Here is a 23,989-nt window from a genome sequence, read left to right on the forward strand (position 1 = left end):
TTGGGGAGTCATTCCATAAGTTGGGGCAAATTATTAAACAATTCCAGATAGATTTAGAAGTAATACAATAATTATTGACTAATGGTGGGAAGTTGAGTTTTTTTATGTTTCCCGTGAATGTAACGTGTATTCATTATTAAAATATAACTCTGTGTGAGTATACCCAAAAAAAAATATTTCCTAATATTAACAAAACTGTAAATGTGTCATATTTTTCTTAATATTTCTTTTTATTATTTCTAAAAAGAAAAATCGTCGTCGGCCCACATTTCCATACTTAATAATATTTTTGATTTTACATTTTAGGACCTCACTCGTCCAAACGCGAAGAACCAGTTGGCGGCGGCCGCTCGTGCCGTTACAGAGAGCATCAATAATTTGGTGAGTTTTTTGTATTATATTGAAATCAATTTGTACCGTCAAAAGAACTGTCGATTAATGAGTTTTTTCTTAATCCCCTCCAGGTGGACGTGTGCACGGAGGCGGCCCCGGGTCAGAAGGAGTGTTCGGCTGCGATCAGAAGCATCCAGAGCACCAGGACCCTGCTGTCGCAGCCTTCGCAGCCGATCAACGACATGGGCTACTTTGCCTGCTTGGACGCCGTGGTCGAGCAGAGCAAGGCGTTGAGTGAGTGTGCTTCGTTACAAAATTATATTATGATTCATTATGATTCAAATAATATTAAATAGTAAAATAATAATACACTGTGAATTGTATTTCGTTGGAATGAGATGCATCTGTGATTCCAGGTGAAGGCATGTCGGGGATGGCGAGCTCCATCAAAAAAAGCGACACGACACAGTTCTCTCGAAGCGTATCCGCTGCCGGTTTAGCCGTTCAGACGTTGGTCGAATGTACCGCGCAGTCTGCGTATTTGGTGAGTGTTTTTTTATTGAATTTATAATTTATTAAGTAATTAGAATCTCATCCGCATACATATACGTACACACAGACTCCGACGACTTAAAGTATTCATATAAAAACACACACTAAATTTTATTCAGAAATAATGATATATATATTAGGCACATATTCGCCTTTAATAAGTTTGTGTTACTCAGACCGCGGTGTCCGACGAGACGTCGGTAGCCGGTCGCGCCGGTCTGGTGGATCAGGCGCAGTTCGCTCGGGCGGCCGCTGCCATCGAACGGGCGTGTGCCACCCTCAGCGATCCGAGGACTGATCAGCATCAGGTGTGTACTCAGGGTTTTACAGGAAAATAGTTAATTATATGGACTTTGTAATCTATGTTCTTTACTAATAAGAATTAGGTAGTAGGAGCGTGTTAGAAGGAGCACGATCTCGTCATCGGATATCTGAACGGCAACCGAATTGCAGGTGCTGTCGGCCGCCACGGTGATAGCGAAGCACACGAGCGCCCTCTGCAACGCGTGTCGCGTGGCCTCCGGCCGTTCGGCCGAACCGCAGAGCAAGAGGCACTTTGTGCAAGCGGCGAAGGACGTCGCCAATTGCACTGCGGCTCTCGTGAAGGAGATCAAGGCTTTGGATTTGGATTATAGCGAGGTATACTTTGTTTAGGAGTTGTTGGCCTATTTTGATGATTCTTTAACCAATATTTGTGACATAGGCTGTACACGAATGAAAAGACTGTCGTGGTAGTCGGATTTGCAGTTTCTTTCTTATAAACGCTGTCTTAACGATGAGAGGTTAAGGAACTTTTATTTTGAGGAACTCCAAAAGTTCTGGACGGAATTTATTTAGGTTTTCAGCAATATCTCGAATGGTCCATGAGGGAGGTTTAGGTGTTGAAGGTTTGCGGAATACATAGTTAGATAAACGTAATCTTTAAGGCGAATCGGGAAAGGTGCGCCCAAGCGACGAGTCCGTTGCAAGAGGCCGTGCGCAGCCTCTGTCAGTTCGCGGACAGTCCGGAGTTCGCAGCCGTTCCCGCCAGGATCTCGCCTCAGGCCAGACTCAGCCAAGAGGCTATTTTGGATTGTGGCAGGTAAAATTATTTCTGTAGTTTTGTTAACCCAATTGCAGAAACGCTTTTGTTTTATCGAATGTTTTCGTAATTAGCATGACACGAATTTACAAGTTCCTTAACCTTCCTTGTACAAAAGAACCAGAAGTTGGGGGCGATCCTTCTGCAGCATTGACCAGTACAGGTCATACAGCGATTCCGCTCTTTTGTATGTGGCAAACGGGCAGAAGGCTCACCTGATGTTATTGACCCATGGATACTCTTAATTCCAGAGGTCTGACGAGTGCGTTGCCGACCCTTGACGAATATATATTATAAGATATGAATGTTACAACACACTTCCCTTGTGATTTTTGCTGATCAAGTTTCACAATTCTTAATATTGAACCTAAACAGCTGTCATAAGTAGCTCAATTTCCAGGAGCATAATCTCTGGATCCTGCTCCATGCTGGAAGCAGCCAGAGTGTTGGTGCTGGCACCCTCGGACCGACCCCAATGGCAGGCCTTGGCCACTCACAGCAAAACTGTCTCAGATAGCATCAAACTTTTGGTCACCAATATTCGGTAAGTTAACTGTGAAATTTTTGTAGAATTTTAGTTCTTCCCTAATTTTTTTATTAATTTCATTTTGAAATCTATAGATTTCAGGAAAATTAATTGTTCAAAAAAACTAAATTACAAAATATTGTTTTAGTGAAAAGGCACCTGGGCAACGTGAATGCGCACGCGCATTGGATACGCTGAACTCGCAACAGCGGGAACTGGACCAGGTTGCGATACAGGCTGTTGGACAAGAGTTGAGGTCCAGGCAGGCTAATACTCTGCAAGGTAAGATTTTACGGTCTTCTGAAATTGAGACCTACTGCTATTACAGAAGGATTGCGGTAGCTTACAGTAGGAGTTTGTGTCTTGGACTTTGAGCACTTCCCTTTTCCACAACTGAGCATTTAAAGTCGCTCTCTGGCATTGAAAGAGTCCATGGGATGAGAATTATTAATAAAGAACTGTAATATATATTATTAATAATTTAGGCTACTGTGAACAAGTGGAGAACAGTGCAGCGGAGATGCTGGAGAAGTTGGAACCGGTGAAGATCGCAGCAACTTCTGAAGCGGAGAATTTGGGGCACAGCGTCTTGCAAATGGTGAGTACAGTCTGCCTCCTATTACATTAAAAAATGATAATTTTTTTATTAATTCATAGGTATGTACCTAATTTTATGTACTGAATAATTTTTTGGCAGGTATCATACGCCGAACCGCTTGTCTCCGCTGCTAGCGGGGCCGCGTCGAATCTCACTGAATCGGCCTCACAATCCGGACTGTTACAACACACCAGGACGGTGTTGGAGACTCTGTCTCTGCTCGTTCACGCCGCTAAGCAGAGTGGAGGGAATCCTAGGGTAAGTCAATATTTTAAAAAAAAGGTTTTTTTATCAAATAGGGGATTGTATTTTAGCTTACCATAAAACTATATCAAAGTTTAGTTTAGTAGGATTAATGTTTTTTTTATCAGGATACTTACTATCGATGCATCGATAAATATTAAAAAAAAAATTATTTCTATATTTCTTGCGAAAATGGACTTGTGTTTTGAAAGCAGTAGATGTGGTAATAAGAATTTTACACCGAAGTTACCACATACATATTTCAGTATTGATATTTAGACGTAAAACTAAAGCTACCAAACAAAAAATAAACAGTTTCAATGTTAATTGAATCAAACGTTGAATGATTGAATTTATGTGGTAAGCTAACAGGTCATTGTATAGATGATCTAATAATGAGGATTATGAAACAGTACAGGATTTATTTAATGCTTGGAAAAACAGGTAAACAGGTTACCTATTCATTTAAAAAAAATACACTTAGGACTCTCGTCTCTTTCACTCGTATTTTGTTTACACTGTGAAGAGAAGAGACGAAAGAGAGAAACAATTTCCATGAATATTATTTACATAGATGATATTGTTATAGGCGACATCGGCTCATAGCGAAGTCGAAGCGCAATGCTCGCTTGCCCGGGCTGCTCTTAACGAGTTGAGTGGCCAAGTGAGGGAGTTGAGCACCCAAAGAGGTGCCGTTGGACCTCTGTTGGACTCTGTCGCACGGGCCGTGGCTAGGCTCACTGAGCATAGGTGAGTACCTTATTTTTATTCTGCGGGAGGCATTTTATGTCGAGTCTAATATCTTTTTAATGTACAGGACACAGAAAATCTAATACGTCTCGATTTCGAATATCGTATATTTTATCGTACATCTTCCTTACCTTCGACGTCTCGATGTCTCGACCAAAAATAACTATCTATAAATAAATAAACAGATGCTGGGTTAAGGATATTCGTTTTATGAATCAGCTCAGCATTCAGTGATGAGGAGCAAAAATTGGATAAATATACAATTAAAAATGGCAAAACTATAGGCACGAATGTTTATTTACCGATAAGATAACCTAGATTAAAAAATACTGATCCGTAAGCGGTTAGGCTGGTTACCCATTCGTTAGCGTGACGTTCACGTTCTCCATCTCTTATATTTCTGATCAATCCCAAAACTCATAGCTTAAGAACGGTTTTTTGAAAAGTATATCCTTGAAATCCCACATAACTCTTGCTTTCTTGACGTAATCTTAAAGTCTCCACAGTGAGGCTATGGAATTCTCTTCCTGTCCCTATTTGCTAAGCTCAATCTTTCTTCTCTGCTGTACAACTTTCGTGCTAACTGATGGAATTTTTCTAAATTTCGTATTAACATGATTTTATTGGCGTTCCGCCAAATTGCAGTCACTGTATATTGATCCGAAGTTGGCGAACGTCTGACAGTGTTCAGTGTATACTATATTAGCCAGTGCTTAGTTAAATCACACGAAAGGTAATGTTTTAAAAGCCTGATTTCTTTAAAAATATTCTCATTGTTATTTTATTTATACTCTCTAACGATTAAACACTTTAAATGGATGAAAATACACGTGAATGACTTGAATCGAACCAGACACAGCGCTTACCGTCCATGCAGCAACAACTTCCTGCAATCAAAGCAGAACGAATTGAGGAATGGTTTTCATTTGGTGAAAAAGTTCAGCGTACCTCTCACTCTACCGGTTATCACAAGCTTCTTCTTCTTCGTCGGGACTACTATGATATATGTCCAAAGAAGCTCAGGATCTTTGGTAACTCTCTAGAGAAGCTTGTAATTGGCAAATTCGTCCTTTTCGCTGGAATCCCGAGCATATGCCTCCTCCTATTTCAGAGGCATCTTTCCTCCGTTTGAATGCTCGCACAGTCCAACTTTCATTGCCATATAAAAAATTGGGAATCTTTAAAAATGTAACTATACCGGATACACATATAACAGTATAGCTACTTTCATAGCGTTATGTCGTACGGCATTTTACTGTGGGGTGCTGCTGCAGAGGTTCAATCCATATTTGTGCTGCAGAAGCGGGCTGTTCGGGGTATTTGTTGTGTTTCTCCGAGGGAGTCGGTACGGGATAAGTTTAAGGAATTAAATATTATGACACTATCTGGTCAATATATTCTTGAAGCCTTGTTGTATGTCCAAAAAAATATAAACGATTTTAAAACAAATGGTGACTTTCACCAGTATAATACGCGAAATAGAACTAATTTGAGTGTACGACCAACCAGGCTCCAAAAGATAAACCACTCCTTATATGGAAATTGTATTCGTTTTTACAACAAACTCCCAAGCGAAATTAGAGAATTATCATTAAATACATTCAAAGCCCTCGTTAAACGAAAATTAATCAACAAAGCTTTTTATAAGTTTGAGGACTACTTAAATGATCCTAATCCTTGGGATTGAATTGCTCCAGTTCAAACAATTTGTATGACAATACTTGGCGATTAAAAAGAGTGGCGGAAAGTTTCTTGCCAGTTCTTCTTACCCGCTCTACGCCCTTGACTTGCGAACTGGTAGTAAATGTAAATTTACGATTAATTTAACTTGACGATTCAAAAGTGTACTTGGTTACCCACTTGAATAAAGATATTTTGAGTTTGAGGTTGAGTATCATTGCCGTCCCTTATTAATTCCCGACGTCCAAAATCAGCAGTTTTCCAAAATCCTAGGAGGCATCTCTCAGTTATATAAATATAAAAAAAGGAAACATTTTTTGTAACATGGTTACCATAATTGTCATGTATTTTAGGAAACATAGCGTGTAACATTTACGTAGCACATATAGTATAAAATATTGTATATGATGTGGTGAACTTTAAAAAAATAAATAGGTACAATTTTGTTCCCAATACGCCTATATATATAATGAAAGGCGACGCTTCTGAGGAAAGAAAAGTTTCTGTATTTAACTAAATAAAATATTTCAGAATGTCCCTCATCGGTAGCTATGACGAGACGGAATCATTCGTGGATTACCAAACAAGAATGGTTGCAGCCGCTAAGGAGATTGCCAGACTGGCTTCCGACATGGTAAGGATTTGATCTAAACACAGCCTTTGACAGGGTCTAACACAATTCAGAATTCTCAACTGCCACCTATCAAATCTAATAATTATTTTAAAATTCCATCAAAATATAATTTATAAATTAATTAACACAATGTTCACTGATGAACTTTACTAATAAATGAAAAGCTCCTATCCTAGAACATCACACTTTAGCAGTCAACAAGAGCTGTCAGATCATGTTTGACATTGACAGTTTACAGTTTCTGTCAGATCTCAAATGACGGGTGCACGAGTAAATTTACGAGCGCGTTTTAATTTTTTAGACGGCCAAGGCTGCCACAGAACCGGCTCGTTTAGTCGAACTCGGGAATGAGATGTGTCAGAAGTATGAGAAGTTGGCGTCGGACAGTGTTGGGGCGTCGGCGACCACGCCCAACGCGGACGTGGCCAATCGGTGAGTGATCACGTTCATTATGAAAATCTTCAAACCCTTTTCATTTTCAAAAATATAGGTTTAGTCCATTATAAGGAATACAAATAGATTTACTTGAAATGTCTAAAAACAATTAAAAGGTGAGTATCCATGGCCAGGAGGCTCACCTTATATGAAACCCCCGCCCATGGACACTTTATTCTTACGTCTCAAGTCTAGGTTAAGGCCCTAAAATTCTTTTTTTCGTAATGTTAACACGACAATATTTAAATAAATGTATTTGTCCTTCAAATTTGACCTTAATACCTGGTCAGGCCTTTGACTATTCGTTCATTTTCTTAAAATGGAAACTCTTGACTGGGATTTTTTACAATTAATAAATCTGAATATACTACTTTCTTTGTAAATAAACAGTCATTCGAAAATACCCAAATCAAAGCCTTGAGCGGGTGAGAAGAACTGGTAAGAAACGCTTCGTTTTTGGGTAACAAGGAAATCGTAAGGAGCTGTATTAATACACAATTTCAGTATTCGCGTGTGTGCCGTGGAAGTCGGTGAAGGTGTCTCCGAGCTGGTGAGGGCCGGTGGCCACTGTCGTCTAGCCGCCATTTCCCAAAACCAACGGTCCGTCGCTGATAACGCGAGAAAGTTGAATGAGAAGGTGAGACTTGATATGTTATGATGGGACGGTCTTAAAAAAGACCTAAAAAATAATATTTAAACTATCAAGGTAGGCTAAATACTATATGGAATATAAATTTAAAGTCAAACCAATGAATATCCTGGATCGGATCGAAGGACCAAATCACTTTAGTCCACAGGCGCTGCTATTTTTATATTTAGATAATTGTTCAGCACTTATTCTGTTGAGAGAAATCTTAAAGCCGCTTGATAATAGGTGGTCTCGCTGTTGAGCGCCCTTCAAGCGGGCTCCCGCGGCACTCAGGCCTGCATCGACGCCGCGGCCACCATCGCCACCATCATTGGCGATTTGGACACCACCATTTTGTTTGCCAGCGCTGGTGAGTCTTTACAAAATAATTATTTCAGATAATCAATGACGCTACAACATTTTTAGGTCTGGGCTTCAGATATCTGAACTGATTTTTATGAAATTTGGACTTAGATTATACATGATTCGAAAAGTTTATTGTAATTTATAAAATACCGTCTCAACGAAAAAGAAACATTAAAGATATAATTTACAGTATGTCTAAAATGCTGGACCAATTTTGATGAAACTTAGAATAATCTCAATATATGTCAACATAGACGGTTTGGTTGGTGTTTTTTGAAGTGGGTTCAAAAGATTATTCTACTCTCAGGCACACTTCAGTCAGAGAAGGAAGGCGATACATTCTCAAACCATCGGGAGAATATTCTGAAGACCGCGAAGACCCTGGTGGAAGATACCAAGAGCCTGGTGGGTGGGGCCGGTGGAACACAGGAGCAGTTAGCTGCAGCTGCCCAGAGCGCTGTTGGGACTATAAGTAAGTTACTTATAGGGCTATAACGTGTACGCGAATTTTTGGCATTGCGAAGACACTTCCAAAATATTTATTTTATCAAACTGCATTCGATATTAATAGGCCGATAATACACGCGCGTGTAAATCACTTAATTATAGACACTTCAATATATTATTTATACCCGCGCTCTTTGCGTATAGTGGTGTCTCTTAAATTTTAAGGAATCTTTAATAGGCTAGCAACGTATTTTAACGTAACTTAGTTTCATTTTATATTGACATATTCAAAAAACAGTTAATTAATATTATTTGCTCCGCAAAGTGCAACTTTGCGAAGTGGTGAAGCAAGGGGCCATGTCTCTCGGGGGCGGAAGTGCGGAGCCCCAAGTGCTGGTCCTCCACGCTGCCAGAGACGCTGCAGCCGCGCTGCGGGATCTGGCTGCCGCGACCGCTGCAGCCAGTGGCAAACACGTGCAGCATCCAGACATGGACCGCTTGAAGCACGCCGCCAAGGTAGGATGTGGGTTGGGGAGGAACCAGTTGAAGTTTTTTTTTTAATGTGTGTTTAAACCCCATTAATGTAGAAAAGAAATTTTCGTGAAGATATATGTTATTTTTTATGTCTGTCCCAAGACCCATATAGGATTTAATATAATTTCTTAATTAATTGAAAATTTTGTTATTTTTTTCAGCATTCGCTTTTAGATTTTATGTTTTTTACCAAATCGTGATTTTTTTTCGCTTTTCTGTGTGTCTATGTTTGTCTATGTCGATATTGGACTTTCTATGTCGTGGGCAGATTGAATCTGTCAATCGTCAGATAACTGTCAAATTGCTCATTAAGAAAAAGGATTGACGGATTCGATCTGTCAGTTTGACGTCTCAACTCCATTTTAATGTTTATCGGGTGTTTCTAGCGCCTCTCAGACCCGAAGCGTTGGAGCCTCCCGATCAAAACCAACACAATCCCAAAAGCAAAGAGACGTTCCCTTATAAAAGACTACAATTCGTGCGATTCTGAAACTGATATCTTCCAATCTGATCAGGAGGATGAGCTGATCAAGCTCTTGGACTATTCCAGTCAAGATGACGATATCTCACCCAGCATTTTCCACGATAGTTGCGAAGAACTAATCACTTATATAGAGGATTTAATGACCCAGCCCATTTCCAGAGAAATAAATGACGATGTCAATGCTAGATACAATATAGCAGCCAAAAATAGTCTATTCGACATGGACTGGAGGGTGCTTAAATACGGGGAGGGTATTTTCTTAGCAGAACTACGAAAATTTATCGATGTATGCGTAGATGTTGCTAAAAAAGCTGATAATAGAAGGAAACGTAATGCGAGGCAATTCAAAGTTGTTTCATCAGATTTGGACAGTGAGATGAAACGTCTGTCCCAAGTGGTCGAAGATTTAGATTGGCAAGACACTGTTAATACAAATTTGTCAATAAAAATAACCAAAATTGATAAACCAAATTTAAAGAGTCCGGTTTTTAAACTCAAAAAAGTAAAACCAGTCAATTTAGTCGTTAACACGGAAAATAAAGATGTTACATCTATAGAACCGTCGCAGAATAGTCCTAAAACACCTGAAAGTGGACTTAATACAATTAATAAGAAACAATTTTGGAATATGTTCAAAGATGATACAGAATGTTGGAAGGCGTTAGCGCAAAGAAATTTAGAAAGAATGGAAGAAACGAGACTGGAATTGGAGAGATTTAGTGGACACGAACTCGTTTTAGGTGAAATAAAAACAGAAATTGATAAATACGAGAAAGAGAAACATACTCTGCGTAGTTTTATCGAAGAAGTTGATCTATCAAAGACGATTAATAAAGATTTAGAATATAACAAAAAGTATGAAGATATAGTTTTAAAATTAATCGATTTTGCCAAACGAGACTTCAATTACAAAGGATTTGATCCACTGATTTCGAAACTAAAGGCGTTATCAAATATAGAAATAGAAAGAAAGCAAAAAGACTTGGATATCTACACAAAGATAGATATATCAAAGTCTACATATGAAGAATTGTGTCTACTAGAGAGATACTATAACAAGATTATCAGAACATATATTCCCAACGTAACAAATGAAGGTCGAAATAACAAAAACATCGAAATATATGACATAACACGAACGTACCCAAAACAGTACTATGCCAACAATTGGTGGACGATATATGAAGATGTGATAAAAAATCGGGAAAAACAATTCGGCAGTTTGGATGGCTGGTGGGATTTCTACGAGTCCATGATGAATAGGAAAGATATGAAAGTGATAGTCAAGGAACGCCAAAGGCCGAAGAGTCGTATGGAGGAACAGCTAAAAATTCTTGATGAAGTGGATAATACGAGGTTTCGGGAGACGGAAGCGGTTGAGAACAGTGGCAATGAATCGGTCAGAATCAAATTCGCATGGTGTGGATGGAAATATTCAAGTCCAATTTAGAAAGACCACCCCTCGTTCCCATGCCCCACCTTTGCCTTTCCAAAATTCTAAATCATTTTAATTAATCGAATTAACTTAACAAACAAGTTGCCCCCCGTGGAGCGTGGGTCCCATGTTGGGTAACACTGATCTAAAGATACCTCTGCAGTAGTTTCTAAGGTGCGAATAGCGTCTCTTTGTTTTAGAAATGTACCCGGAGAGCGTTAAAACTTCGGCTTCACATACAGACTATTGATTCGCAGTTATTAGATTTTTGACATTTTTTTTTTGTGTAATCTATTTATCGGTCGAACACGTGTTAGTGGTTTTTGTGTGCCCAAAAACGCCTCATTCAATAGTTATGTGGATGTGATTTTAATATTATTGGACTTGAATATTTTCGCAATTATCGTGTCATTGATTTAACTTGTCAGCACCACTTACTGTTATAAATGGTGTAACAAAATCCCTGTGAAATATATAGGGGGTTATAATTTTGCACTAACACTTTAAAACTTTTTTTGACATATCGGAAGTCGGTCACCGACGTGTCACGACTCTAAATCTTATCTGATCGCCTATGGGTACGACCAGAAAGCTGTCGATTCTGGTTTAGAATCGATTCTCTTCATAATATGATACCATCTGACCATATTTCTCATTTCCTTCAAGAAAATAGCGTAATTCTTTAAAACCTAGAAATTGTTGATTTACAATCCAGAAATTCTGACCCGTTATTAATTTCAAGGGATTTTGGTTATTCCATCATGTCACTATTAAACCAATGTTGTGATGTCATTTCATGTCATGGGTCGTGAGTTGGGACTGATTTTTTTAAAATTTATAAATCAGATATCAGCTTATAAGCCCGAAAAGCTTTCATCGGAGGTTAACATCGCTTCGAAAGTCCAATATTGTACGAATTTTTAAGAGCGGATCTTGAACGTTACATTATAAAAGATCTTCAAGAACAACGGGAATTTATATTTTCATATCTCGACGCTTTGATAGATTGATTTTCTACGTTTTGACCGATCCAATTCCTTGAAAAAGATTGTTTAGTTACGTTACGCTAATAGGAGAGTTTTATTAAAGCGGTTGGAAATACCTTCGCGGCAATAATATATATGATTAAACTCAAAGCTAATAAATATAATTATTTTAGCAAGAAGAACAAGCAATTAATATGTAATTGATATCGTTATTTTCGAGAAGGATTTTAATCGACAAATTGGCAGGTTCTTGTAAAATGCGAACAGACATTCCTGCAAATAAATGATTCTGTTCAGTTATAGTAAAAATTTAACGTATGAAAATGAATTCGCAAAGACGCGACGGTTAGGTAATGTACTAGTTCAAATTCAGCATGATCTATTTGGCGGGAATGTCGGGAACTCAAAAGGATGATCCTTTGGTGGGTTTTCCGGGCACTCAAAAAACCCAGACTTCATCGCTAATGGCAGATATTTGATAAAAAAGAGATATTTTGTGCATTTGACATTGATATTAAGACTATTAGTCTGGATTATAAAGGCAGGAGTTCGTGTGATCTTCCCGTATATAGAATTTTTACATATTTTCCATCGCAATTGCAGTTTTTGTATTACTCAATACACTCACTACTAAATATTTGTTTGCGTTCAAGATTCGCTTATTGAAAGCTTATGGGTTGAATCACGGAATGGATGAGTGGCAATTTCGTTTCAGTTTTTGGAAATTTTATTTAATTTGAAGTAATTCGCTAGGGTTTAATTCGAATTCGACTTTGAATCGTACCCTTACCCCCTGTCAGTTCCGTGTTCACGTACCCTCAGTACTGACTATACGTAAAATCGAATAGTTTTATGGCACATTTGGAAGTTATTATTACTAGATTCTCCCATAAATAGGTGTAAAAAGCGTTGTGGATCGAGATGGTTTGATCAAGCGATTCTTGATCATACGTTTAAAATAAGAAATTTTACATGATTTTCAAATATTTGACACATTTGGAACATCATGTTGGTGGTGGTACTCTTGGAGTACGAAGGTCGTCGATGGTTAATCAAAGTGTATTATATCAAACTCTTGAGGTGGAAAATCCCGGCTCGTTGTGTGCGCGTTAAAAATAACTTGCTGGCACAAGGTTGATCACCTACTTGCCTATTAGATTTTTTTTTTAATTTTTGACATATAACTATTCGATTGTATAAATAGTTTGTGCTACTTGCATTGGTGTTTATTTTTTCCATAGGTATCATGCGATCGTTCACGCTTGCAGGCTTTTTATTGGTTTTTCTGTAAAAAACTTCAAATTTTAAACCGACTTCAAAGTTTTCATTTCGTTGGTTGGATTTTGAATTTAAATTGCTTGGAATATTGTGGAAATAGGAACCATAAAGGTGGTCATTTTGAAGTCGGTTATTTTTGTGAAATCATAGACAAATGAACAATTGTTTGTAGGTTATGGTGACAAATGTGACGTCACTGCTGAAGACTGTTAAAGCTGTTGAAGATGAACATACAAGAGGCACAAGAGCCCTGGAATCCACGATTGAGGCTATATCACAGGAAATCGAGGTATTTATTCAGCTACCGTAGCTGCAACTGCGTCTATTCCTGCAAAAATATTTCAATTTACATAAAACCACAATGAACTTTTACCTCTCTCTATCTCTCCTTTTACACCTCAAAAATTACACTCTTGTGTCTCTGCCACACCCAACATGGTAGTAATGTTCATTGTCTTTGACACATGGAATAATGATTCAATCCGATTTTTATGGTTGACAAGGAAATCACAAAAGTCATTCTTGTGTTAGTAATAGTTAGGAACCGTTCAAGAAAAAAGCAGATACAGATATCTTAGGGCAAGGTTCTAGCGTCGCTGGTGTAAAAGTAAGGTGTTAAAAATCTGAATTAAGCACAGTTTCGCTATCTCTGATTTCAGGTCCTAATGTCCCCATCGCCCCCCAAAAGCACGGGATCACCTGAAGAGCTGGTCCGTTGCACTCGGCTGATGACAGCTGCGACGGCCAGAGCTGTGGCGGCTGGTGGCATCGCTGGAGCAACGGGGCAAGAGCAGTTGACTGCGGCCGCTAATCTGGGACGGAAGACTGTTCTGGATATGATGGCTGCTGCAAAGGTAAATATTTCAGGAGGGCAAGGGTTTGGGGCAAATCGTAACTATTTGTAATTGACCTTCGTGATTTTGCCCCATACACCAACAAAATAACGTACCATACGTTATTTACAGAGCGCAGCCCATTCAGCAGAAAGTGAAGAGCTGAAACAGCGTACCTTAGAAGCGACTCGAGTCGCAGCAGAGTCCTATCGATCTCTGCTTAGCGCTTTGCTATCTGCGCCCGCGTCGCGTCACGCATTGCCGGAGTTATCTCGGAACGTTGCCCATGCAGTCGCCGATATGCTGGCGGCCGCTGATTTGCTTAAAGGTGAGTTCTGCTATTAGAACTTAACTACTTACTATTAAACTTATTTTTGGACCCAAGACCCTCCATGATTTGAGTCATTATTTCTTATAACTTTTACTTATATATAGAATAGCAGCCTTTTAAAGACACGCTGTACCTTGATACTTTGCACGGGGGTAAAATGTTTATTCTTATATTATTCTAATTCCCGTAGGTTCAGACTGGGTGGATCCAGCTGATCCAACAGTCATAGCGGAACAGGAGCTGCTGGGCGCCGCTGCCTCCATCGATGCCGCAGCGAGAAAGCTGGAGAAGCTTAGGCCTAGAATGCAGCAGGCTCAGGTGAGCACCACTGATTATTTCTAGAAGTTTTATGGATTTTTTTCTAGATTTAACAAGAATATAGAAGATGATTAGTGTTTTTTTTATGATTTTCTGTATGTACTGAATAACACAATTTTGTTGTTGGAAATCTTTCTAAGAGACTTCTTGGAATCAAACCTCAAATCATTTTTGGTTATAGTTTCGAAATATATATATATACTTTTTCAATTTTTAACTTACTTACGATGACTCAAATAGAAACTCTGGCTACCTTTTTTTGTGTAAATCTTCTTTCTGGTATTGTTACTATACTGAATATAGAAGAACTATCTTTTGCCTGGTTACCTAAGACTAGGATTAATAATGAGAATTCCTGCCGTTTTGTACGATTTTCACACACCCACCATGTCTACACCCATCTAGAAGATTGAAGAAGATACAGAAGATGTCACGTGTCGGTGAGATATGTTTGATATTCTTGGTTGTTTCTTTGTATCACCCGGGAATCAAACATATTACACATCGATCGTGACTAATTCTACTGAAGATTTTGAAAGAAGCGATCAATTTACTGAAACAGAGTTTGGGAGTAAATAACAACACTTGTACAAATTCTCTGTAATTAAATGAATACCCTATTAAATAATATGTAACATAAGTGCTTGGACGTAAAATTAAATCCTCAAAGCTGTTAATCTTTGTTGATGTTTTATTTTCCAATGTTAATTTCAGTTCAAGGGGTTCACAACCCATGGTTTTGGCCTCATACTTCTGCTTCTGTTTCGTGGTAATTTCTCTTAATAGGCAAGTAGGTGATCAGCCTTTTTTGCCTCACTCGTAGATTTAATTCTTTACCACGATACCTTCATCAAGAGAGATCCATTGGTGCCCTGCGGGGGTTTGAACCTTCGACTTCTCGGATGAGAGTTGCAGGCCCGAGACTCTAACACAGCTCTTTCAAAAGTATAGATCCCTTTGGTCGTTTAGAACTTTGTGAACCATTAAATTAAAAGAAGAGAAGATGTACTTTAATGCTTCGATTTGACAAAAAATTGTAAAAGACAGTGTTGCCATTCCAGTGTTGAAAAAATTCTCAAATAGCTTGCCATTTTCAGGAGACTGATGAAAACCTCAACTTTGACGAGATGATCCTGGAAGCTGCAAAATCTATTATAGCAGCAACATCGGCTCTCGTCAGAGCGGCATCAGCAGCTCAGAGAGAGCTCATCGATCAGGTGAGTTTCGACTACCAGTCACATTTCGAACGACTTGATCCCTGGACGTTGTGAGATGTGGGGTCTCTCTGCATCTTGTATCCCATTTACCACGGAGGAGAGGAGTTGTTATATATATATATATATATATAAGGCATTATTTTCAAATTTATTTCGAAATAGTTTGAATACTGGAAAGTCTTCTTCTAAAAGTTCTGCATGTTTATAATTTTCAGGGAAAAGTCGCTCGACGCCCGACGTCGTCGTCGGACGACGGGCAGTGGTCCGAGGGACTCGTGTCCGCCGCGCGATTGGTAGCAGCCGCTGCGCACGCGCTCGTCGAAGCAGCGAACGCGCTCGTACAGGTATACGTTAGTTTAATACTGTTTTTTTCTTTTCATTTTATTTCTTGTTTATTAATAAATACGATTGATTTCAGGGTGCTGCGTCCGAGGAGAGGTTGATTTCGAGCGCGCGACAGGTGGCCTCTTCGACGGCCCAACTCTTAGTCGCTTGTAAGGTAAGATAACAATGATTAACAAATCATGATAAAGATACAGAAATCTGAGGCTCAGACCTAAAAAGGTTGTAGCGCTACTGGTTCTCACGTATCCCATCAGGCAATACATCCTCCTATATAACTTCAGGTAAAGGCCGATCCCACATCGGAATCCACTCGACGCCTGCAAGCAGCGGGCGCGGAGGTCATCCGGTCTACGGATGGCTTGGTGCGAGCGGCCAGAGACGCTATCCATTGCGACGACGAACGGAGTCTGGTGCTCAACAGAAGAATGGTGGGGGGCATCGCTCAAGAGATCGATGCTAGGTGAGTTTTTTTAAAGAATTGATATGGTACCCTCGAGTTTTCGCGAGTGTGTTGCCGGTATTTTAAAAATTGGTACGCTCTTTTTAAACACCACCGAATTAAAAACTTAAATGGCAATGGGTGGGGCATATTGCTCGAAAAACGGATGGCCGATAGGGCAAAAAGGTCCTGATGGAAGAAGGTGAGAAGGTCCACTAGGTGGACAGATGACCCGGTGAGGGTAGAGAGAGAGAAGGCCTTGAATGCTGAGCGCGGGGAACGGGTCGTATTGGAAGTTTAGGAGAGAGGCTTATGTGCAGTAATGGACATAAATCTCCAGACCGGAACTGTGGAACATAAAAATCGAATCAGCCTTTAATAAGTCGGTTAATACGAAAAGGAACTATGCCTCAACATTTCTATAAATTTTTAATTTATTCCAGATCCGAAGTCCTTCGCATAGAGAAGGAGCTGGAGGAGGCCCGCGGACGTCTCACGGCGATAAGACAGGCGAAGTACAAACTGCGTGGAGACACGTCCGGGGACGACACGGACACGGACGGACAAGACGTGCAACATAGGTATTGGACGAACTATCTATTTATTATAATTAAAAATAAATAAATATTCTGCTACAAATTTACTACGTACACGAATGTATACGTTAGAACGTATGTTTTTATACGTAAAACATATTTTTGTGGATAAATTGTCTGTAACACTTTCGTGAATTAAACTTAGTCTTGAATTCCCCAAGCCCCATTTGAGACGGGATCAACGACGCCTAAACTGAATCAAATATTTCAGATTCAAATCGCCGACCAGTAGTTTCGCGAACACCACTTACAGTCCAAACAGCACATACACAACGCAGAACACCACACAGAATCTAACACAGAACACAAGTGTGACACACAATACGACACACAACCTTTCGCCCGTATACTCGCCCGGGTATAACGGGTTCAAGGACAAGGGCGACAAGAGTCCGTCCTTTTCGAGTTTTCGTCCGGACGAAACTCCGAAGCAGAATTATGAGGGATTTACAACTCGGTAAGTTTTTTAAAATTCATTTGATTAATTATTAATAATTTTTAACCTTATTAAATGTTTAGTGACAAGTGTCAGGTACCCTCAACAAGAATAATTAGTAAATTAAGTGGAACAAAGTCAGTGCTACCAAAGAACATACACACAACATGAGCAAAATATTGCCATATAGTCCTCTTTTATTACCCTGAACAGTTTGTTTCCCACCAATTTTGGGGGGCAAAACCCCCTGAACATCTTATTTCTCACAAAAATTGGGGAAAACCCCTAGACGTCGTTTTCCTTTTAAATTTGTAGAGAAAACCCCTTACCGACGTGTCAAGTTAATATGTTCGTTGTGGGTCTTTGGTGGCGCGGACTCTTAACAAATGTATGGATAACTTGAGCAGCGCTTTGTAGACCATTTTGGAACTAACCGGAATACATGAAACATGTGTAACAAATTATATATTGTATGTGTGTCGAGATATACTTTTCAATAAGCTCAAATGAATTTGTGAATTTCCATGTTTTTATTATACATATCCATTCTAAACTGACCACAATCTTTTTTTTACATGCTGCTGGAATATATAGGTAGAAGGATTAAGTGCCTTTGACGAAACTTATGAAATGTGCCTATTTTAAAAATATATTTTCCTAATTCGTGTAACACATAAATGTTCTAATTCACAAAAGCCTTGAATTGTTTCGTAAACTACTGAAACTGTGATTAATTTAATTTTTAGCTCAGTAAGGTTTATAGTACTTTATATTAGACTTATGTTTAGATTAACTAGTAATAAGAACTATAGCTCTGTGACCGCTATAGACGCATGAGCTTTACAGGCAATAGATTAACCGCTTCTCTATTGGCTGGGCTCTTTGGTGTGAATTTTTAGGGAGATTTCAAAAATTTGGTATCCATTTTTGAAGTTTCTCTTAAAAATGTGTATTTTTTTAAATTGTTCTACTGTAAGCTTGCTTCGGTAGATGGTATTTTCAATTAATATTTCATTTACAGAGAAAAATCTACGAAACTTAATGACAGAACGATGAGAAACGAGTAAGTCCAAATGAACAGCTACAGATGTAAATCGCTTGCGCCCGCGTTTTTTGATCGACTTTAAACCAATGTTATTAATCGATTTGGATGATTCTTTCAAAATCTCTTTAGATTTTTCTATTTTTGTCAATATTACCATTTATAAACATTCACTTTAATATTGGCCCCAAATATCTACCTTGGTGGAGCACATATTTATTTTCTAAAGATGCTTCAAATTTACACTCTTAAGCGTCATAGTATATTATTACCGTATTTCATAACCGCACGACCATAAATGGTTGTCCAATAGTTTGACACAATTGATTTGACCTTTGGGTTTATATTATAGCTAATTCCTTCTATAACGGGGTAGTTTTTTTACAAGCGTGTAATGGCCATTAAAGTGTTATGTTTGCGTCGTGTTTGTTAACTATCTATGTCAAGCGTTTGACCCGGTCAACCAAGAGACAAAGTAATTCCAGATTGGTTCTTTGAAGTCGAATTTTGTGAGTTCAAACATCGTTCTGTACATATTGATTAATATTGTATTTCAGCTCTACTTGTGGTTTTAATCATCTCTTTAAATGCTATGAAAACAATATTAACATTTTATATTTTGCACGAATTTTGTAATCTTTATTAATTGTTATTAGGGCTGAAACTATCAAGACTGTCACTTTTAACAATGACAATTATAACATCTCGATAAACGTTTAATTAATGCTATATATGATTAATTTTTGATGTACCAACACTAGCCTGGACCTGTCCTTGAAATTTTTCTGTATAAAAACTATTTAATTTAACCACCAGACTAAAAAGTTAATTTTCTAGAAAACTTCTAGTCTAGGTCTAGTGAATTGTACATCAAATGCCTTGCACTAACGCATGGGGGTATATAGGATCAGCATGACAACAAAAAAGGCCGAGGTCCGAAATTTGATTGATGGGGAGCGAATAACGTACAGACGGGAAAGGCCGACGCCGCCACCGCGAAGGGTCTCTCTAAAGTATGAGGACAAGTAATTGGTTCGTTTTTTCCTTTTACACGGGGGTCGTCATCAAGCTAGCTTAACACCTGATGTATTCGTCTAATTACGGCTTATGTAAAACCAGCGGACTCGTTGTCCTATACACACGTATTAAATTATTTAAAAAATCATAATTTCAAATCTAAACCATTCTCGAAAATACTCCCAATTTCATCAAAATCCGTGTAGGCGTTACAAACTAACGCACAAGTTTTTTTTATTTTTATTCATTTTAATGCGATTAATTATGAAGCAAGTGTTTTAGTGTCTCTAATTAAATCCTAAATCAAGTACCATTTATTCATTAAAAAATCATATTAGGGGAAATTTAAAGGTCGGTAACGTACTTGCGAGCCCTCTGGCAAACAAGTGTCTACCTATGGTGTTTCTTAACATCCGGTGAGCTTCTTGACCGTTTGTTCCCAGTTACATTAAAAAATATCTAAACATCCTTTCATAAATGCAATCCTACCCTTGGATGAAACCTGTATAGTTTTGTTAATTCATATTCCTGCGAATAACTTTAGACGATAAATTAATATTCATTTATAATATTAAGTCTCGAAGGACCAAAATGGGGGTTGCTTAATAACTATTTGTTTCTTTGGTGCTAAGCTAGCTTGATATTTGAACATATTATACATGACACGGAAAGTATATCTATATTTTAATTGTAAAATAAATTGTTTAACTTTAGTCTGGAAAAATTGATGAATCTGTTCGTTTTAAAAAGGTTTTGTGTGTTTCCTTTTACAATTAACTTTGGTGGAAGAAGTTTCTTGTAAAAGCCCTATGCATTTATGTACATTAATGATCCTAAAGTGTCAGTGGCCTAGTGGCTTCAGCGTGTCTCTAATCTCTGAGGCCGTAGAACCCCGGCTGTGCACCAATGGACTTTTAATGCGCATTTAACATTCGCTCGTACGAAGGGAAGCATCGTGAGGAATCGTGTCTTAGATCTAAAATGGTGCGTGTCAGGCTCAGGAGCCCGGTCACCTACTGGCCTATAAGACAAACGATCATGAAACAGATTCAGTAATCTGCCCAGACCAAAAAGGTTGTAGCGCCACTAATATATTTATTTATTAATGTTGATAAATAAATCAGCAAAATAATGATAAATTTTGATAATTTCTTGATTCTTTCATAATTATTATACAGTCTGCTACATTCCGTGTTAAGTATAATTAATAGGGTTTAGGGCAAGCAGTTGCCAACATGTGTGTTAACGCATGGCATGGTGTTGGGTCCTTTAACTTTCTTACCTAGCTATAATGAGTTATGCTTAAGTAGAAATTTTGATCACTAACAAAGGCTCTCAGTTTAGATTGTCTGTCTCACTTTGAGGATTTGACCGAAATGAAGACATAGCCATCCCTTTCATAAGACTAGAAAGAGACGAATCTAAAGTGAAGACTAAAGCTAATCGCTGTCTCTTTTATTTGAATAACGGTAGATAAAGATACTTATATCAATATATAACAGCTAATCGGTAGTGGTGGTTTCAGTTACGAGACACGCCTATACGACACGCCACGCCCTGTCAACGAATACTATGACAAAAAAGAGAGGGTCGAAAATTACAAAACTGAAAATCAATATTATAAAGAAGAAAAGTACGGTTACGACACACCCAAAGCCCCAATGAGTCCCAAATTTAACGCACGCGAACTCAGAGACGATAACGAACCAATATACTCAACATTACGTAAATCACCGTTGGATGGTATCGGTGAAACGTTCAGCGAACACCAGAAGTCCACTGAGGCTATCCCCGGTGGCACTAAACACTCGGAATACTCAATCAAAAGCGAGTCCTATCAGAGCTACCCCAAAACAGAATACATCAAATCATTTGCCACATCGACACCGACCAAATTCGACTTCAAACCCCTTGACGCCAAACAGGGCGACGTCGGGAAGAACTTTCTAGAAGAAACGACCACAGAGGTCAAAGAAATCCCAAATGGTACACAGAAGATTACAACAACGAAGATCTACAGCTCGTCACCGGTTAACCTCACAAGCACGAACACAAAGTACGAACCGATCAAGCTGGACGGTATAGACGAATTGTCGAAATTTGAAGATTCTCGATACAGTACACTCGATTCACGATACAATGAATCGAAGAGCGATTCGAGTCGATTCCTGCGGCCGTCGGAGTTCAGAGCAGATGTTAAAAGGGAAATGCTGAAGGAGATTGATGGAATGGATAAGAAATTCTCGAAACAAACCATCACATCCGAGATGGTTGAGCGGAAATCTGTAATGACTAGCTCGCACAAGACAGAGTCCAGCTCCACAGTTACGAAGAAGTTTGGGAACTTTTAAAAGGTATTTCTGGTGCTCGGCTAAGAATAGCAATGTTACTGCTGTACGAATTTTTGGTGCTTTTTTTTAAACACTAAAATTTCGTTCATTATTCTAATTTTTTTTATTTGTCACTGACCTATTCTTACTTGTAGTACAGACGTCAAAAATTTGATAACATGTGCCTTGTGTGTGTCTTGTTATTATGCCAAAAATGAACAGCTGATTTTGTAGTTGCTTGGAATGATTAGACAGACATGTCCGCTATACGGCTATTAGATATATGTTAAAACATATTTAAGTATATATATTTGCAGCAGTATAGCGGACATATTAGATTTTAAGCATGTGAGCGGTGCTAGATTAGATTATGTAGATCACAAAGTGCCAGCACTAAACGTGTCCTTAAAATGCCTTAAATACAGGTTGATTCAAAATGTACACAGTCCCCAATTGGGGCATGGTCACTTATATAAACCTTTCAAATTGTAATACAAAATTGAATTGAACTCTCTTAAACTATTAAGTATTTGATTTTTCCATTTGGCATTTACAGAATATTACCAATACAGCTACAGACACACTTAGAATATTGAAAAATTATATGTTCAGACTGAAAGCTGAACATATAATTTAATAGTATATTAATAAAACCGATATCTGTGTTACAGACCGACCAGAAATCTTTGTTACAGACGCATTTATAAAATGTAGGTATAAATGTCCACGCCCCATCTGGGGACATGTCGTCAAGTTGGAAATCACCTGTATTAAATGCCATTGCATATAGTGCCTTTATTTTATACAGTATTTATATACAGCTAATATACAATATATATAACATTTATGTTTTTAAAGCATATGGAGTGCCATAATGTATAATAATAAAGGGTATTTTTATGGTGCAACTAAACTCTTAACAAAAAATAAATACTAAATTATTAATGTTTTAATATGTATAATATATTGTGAAATTTCAAATGGACCGTGTCATGTTGACTGTTGACAGTGTCATGCAATCGACAATGGATGGCGCTCATATACTACTGTTGTGAAACGTCATCATTGTTTTATTTCAGGTTAAACTAAAATCTAGGTTCTTAAATTACAACGAATTTTGTGTTTATTATGATATCAGAACCATCTGAGATTACTATTGCCACCAGCTATTTGGATTGATTTAAAGTAATTTTTACAAGCATTTTGATACATTAGCATTGTTACTTTTTAGCGTGGTTGGGTGATCGACGAACGAAGTCTCGAGAACTTGATATTTTTAGCAGCTATTTTTTGTGAACAGCCTGTTGATTAGAGCGGCTTTTAAATATTAAGATGCCCACGTGAGCACGTCCACTCCAAGGTATTAACACCAATTAGATATATTTTATATAAATACAGTGGTAATTGTAATTAAGATCCACTCTGTATAAGATTAATATAATGTTGACAGCTAATACTAAATGTCTATTTAATAGTTATTAAGATATTAGTGACTTACAAATTTGTTTTAAATTAATCGTCTAACAGTTATTTTACGACCTCTATTGATAAGATTGTGTAATACAACATGAATTTTATATTCCCTTGATTGGATTATTTAGTTAAACATGTTCATTAAACTTTGACAATTTGCTAGTTCAACAGTCGTTGCCTTTGACAGTTGACGCGATTCGCATTACAAGGGAATAATGAATTCATTATAGATCGAAGTAATGGCTTGTTCGACTAATTTATAAATGTACGAAGCTTTTATTGTAATTAATTAAGATTAATCTCATAATATTAAGCCAAATGATTTTATATAGTGATACGTGTTATTTTTATTAAATTTTATTTTATTCACATGTATTTAACATTTAATAAATTGTGTAACTCATGGCGTTTTTTACTTTCGTTTAAAACCTACACCTGCAAATTAAAAAATAACTATCTCGAGTAATTGAACTGATTTTGATGAAACTGTGTTTCCTTAGCTGCAATGAGCCTCTCTGTAAATAAAAATTTGTGACTTAACATACATAACAAATCTTCAAACAGTTATGGCGAAAACAAGTAATTAAAAATTGTATTATAAAGAGAAAAGATGTATGCCATT

General features: G+C 38.0%; 1 protein-coding gene across 13 annotated transcripts in view; it reads left to right on the forward strand.

The window, feature by feature from the left end:
* LOC125062767 (talin-1) overlaps positions 1–23,770 on the forward strand; it is a 59,378-nt gene extending 35,608 nt beyond the window's left edge. For 7 of the 13 annotated variants that reach the window (XM_047668905.1, XM_047668903.1, XM_047668907.1 and 4 more), the window contains 31 exons: positions 307–381; positions 465–627; positions 750–877; positions 1,062–1,193; positions 1,339–1,524; positions 1,812–1,966; positions 2,367–2,510; positions 2,641–2,774; positions 2,978–3,090; positions 3,190–3,348; positions 3,923–4,083; positions 6,295–6,397; positions 6,699–6,829; positions 7,337–7,469; positions 7,707–7,830; positions 8,134–8,298; positions 8,599–8,789; positions 9,194–10,690; positions 13,163–13,279; positions 13,650–13,844; positions 13,956–14,151; positions 14,345–14,472; positions 15,570–15,689; positions 15,905–16,033; positions 16,108–16,188; positions 16,316–16,494; positions 16,917–17,054; positions 17,281–17,526; positions 18,527–18,568; positions 19,453–19,560; positions 21,090–23,770. In XM_047668905.1, the coding sequence (XP_047524861.1) occupies positions 307–381; positions 465–627; positions 750–877; positions 1,062–1,193; positions 1,339–1,524; positions 1,812–1,966; positions 2,367–2,510; positions 2,641–2,774; positions 2,978–3,090; positions 3,190–3,348; positions 3,923–4,083; positions 6,295–6,397; positions 6,699–6,829; positions 7,337–7,469; positions 7,707–7,830; positions 8,134–8,298; positions 8,599–8,789; positions 9,194–10,690; positions 13,163–13,279; positions 13,650–13,844; positions 13,956–14,151; positions 14,345–14,472; positions 15,570–15,689; positions 15,905–16,033; positions 16,108–16,188; positions 16,316–16,494; positions 16,917–17,054; positions 17,281–17,526; positions 18,527–18,568; positions 19,453–19,560; positions 21,090–21,915 (6,399 nt within the window). In that variant the 3' untranslated portion in view covers positions 21,916–23,770. The other 6 variants (XM_047668902.1, XM_047668908.1, XM_047668914.1 and 3 more) reach the window with 6 other exon arrangements.
* The last annotated feature ends 219 nt before the right edge of the window (positions 23,771–23,989 follow it).

This window comes from Pieris napi, chromosome Z (genome assembly GCF_905475465.1).
Source record: "Pieris napi chromosome Z, ilPieNapi1.2, whole genome shotgun sequence".
Classification (NCBI taxonomy): Eukaryota; Metazoa; Arthropoda; class Insecta; order Lepidoptera; family Pieridae; genus Pieris; species Pieris napi.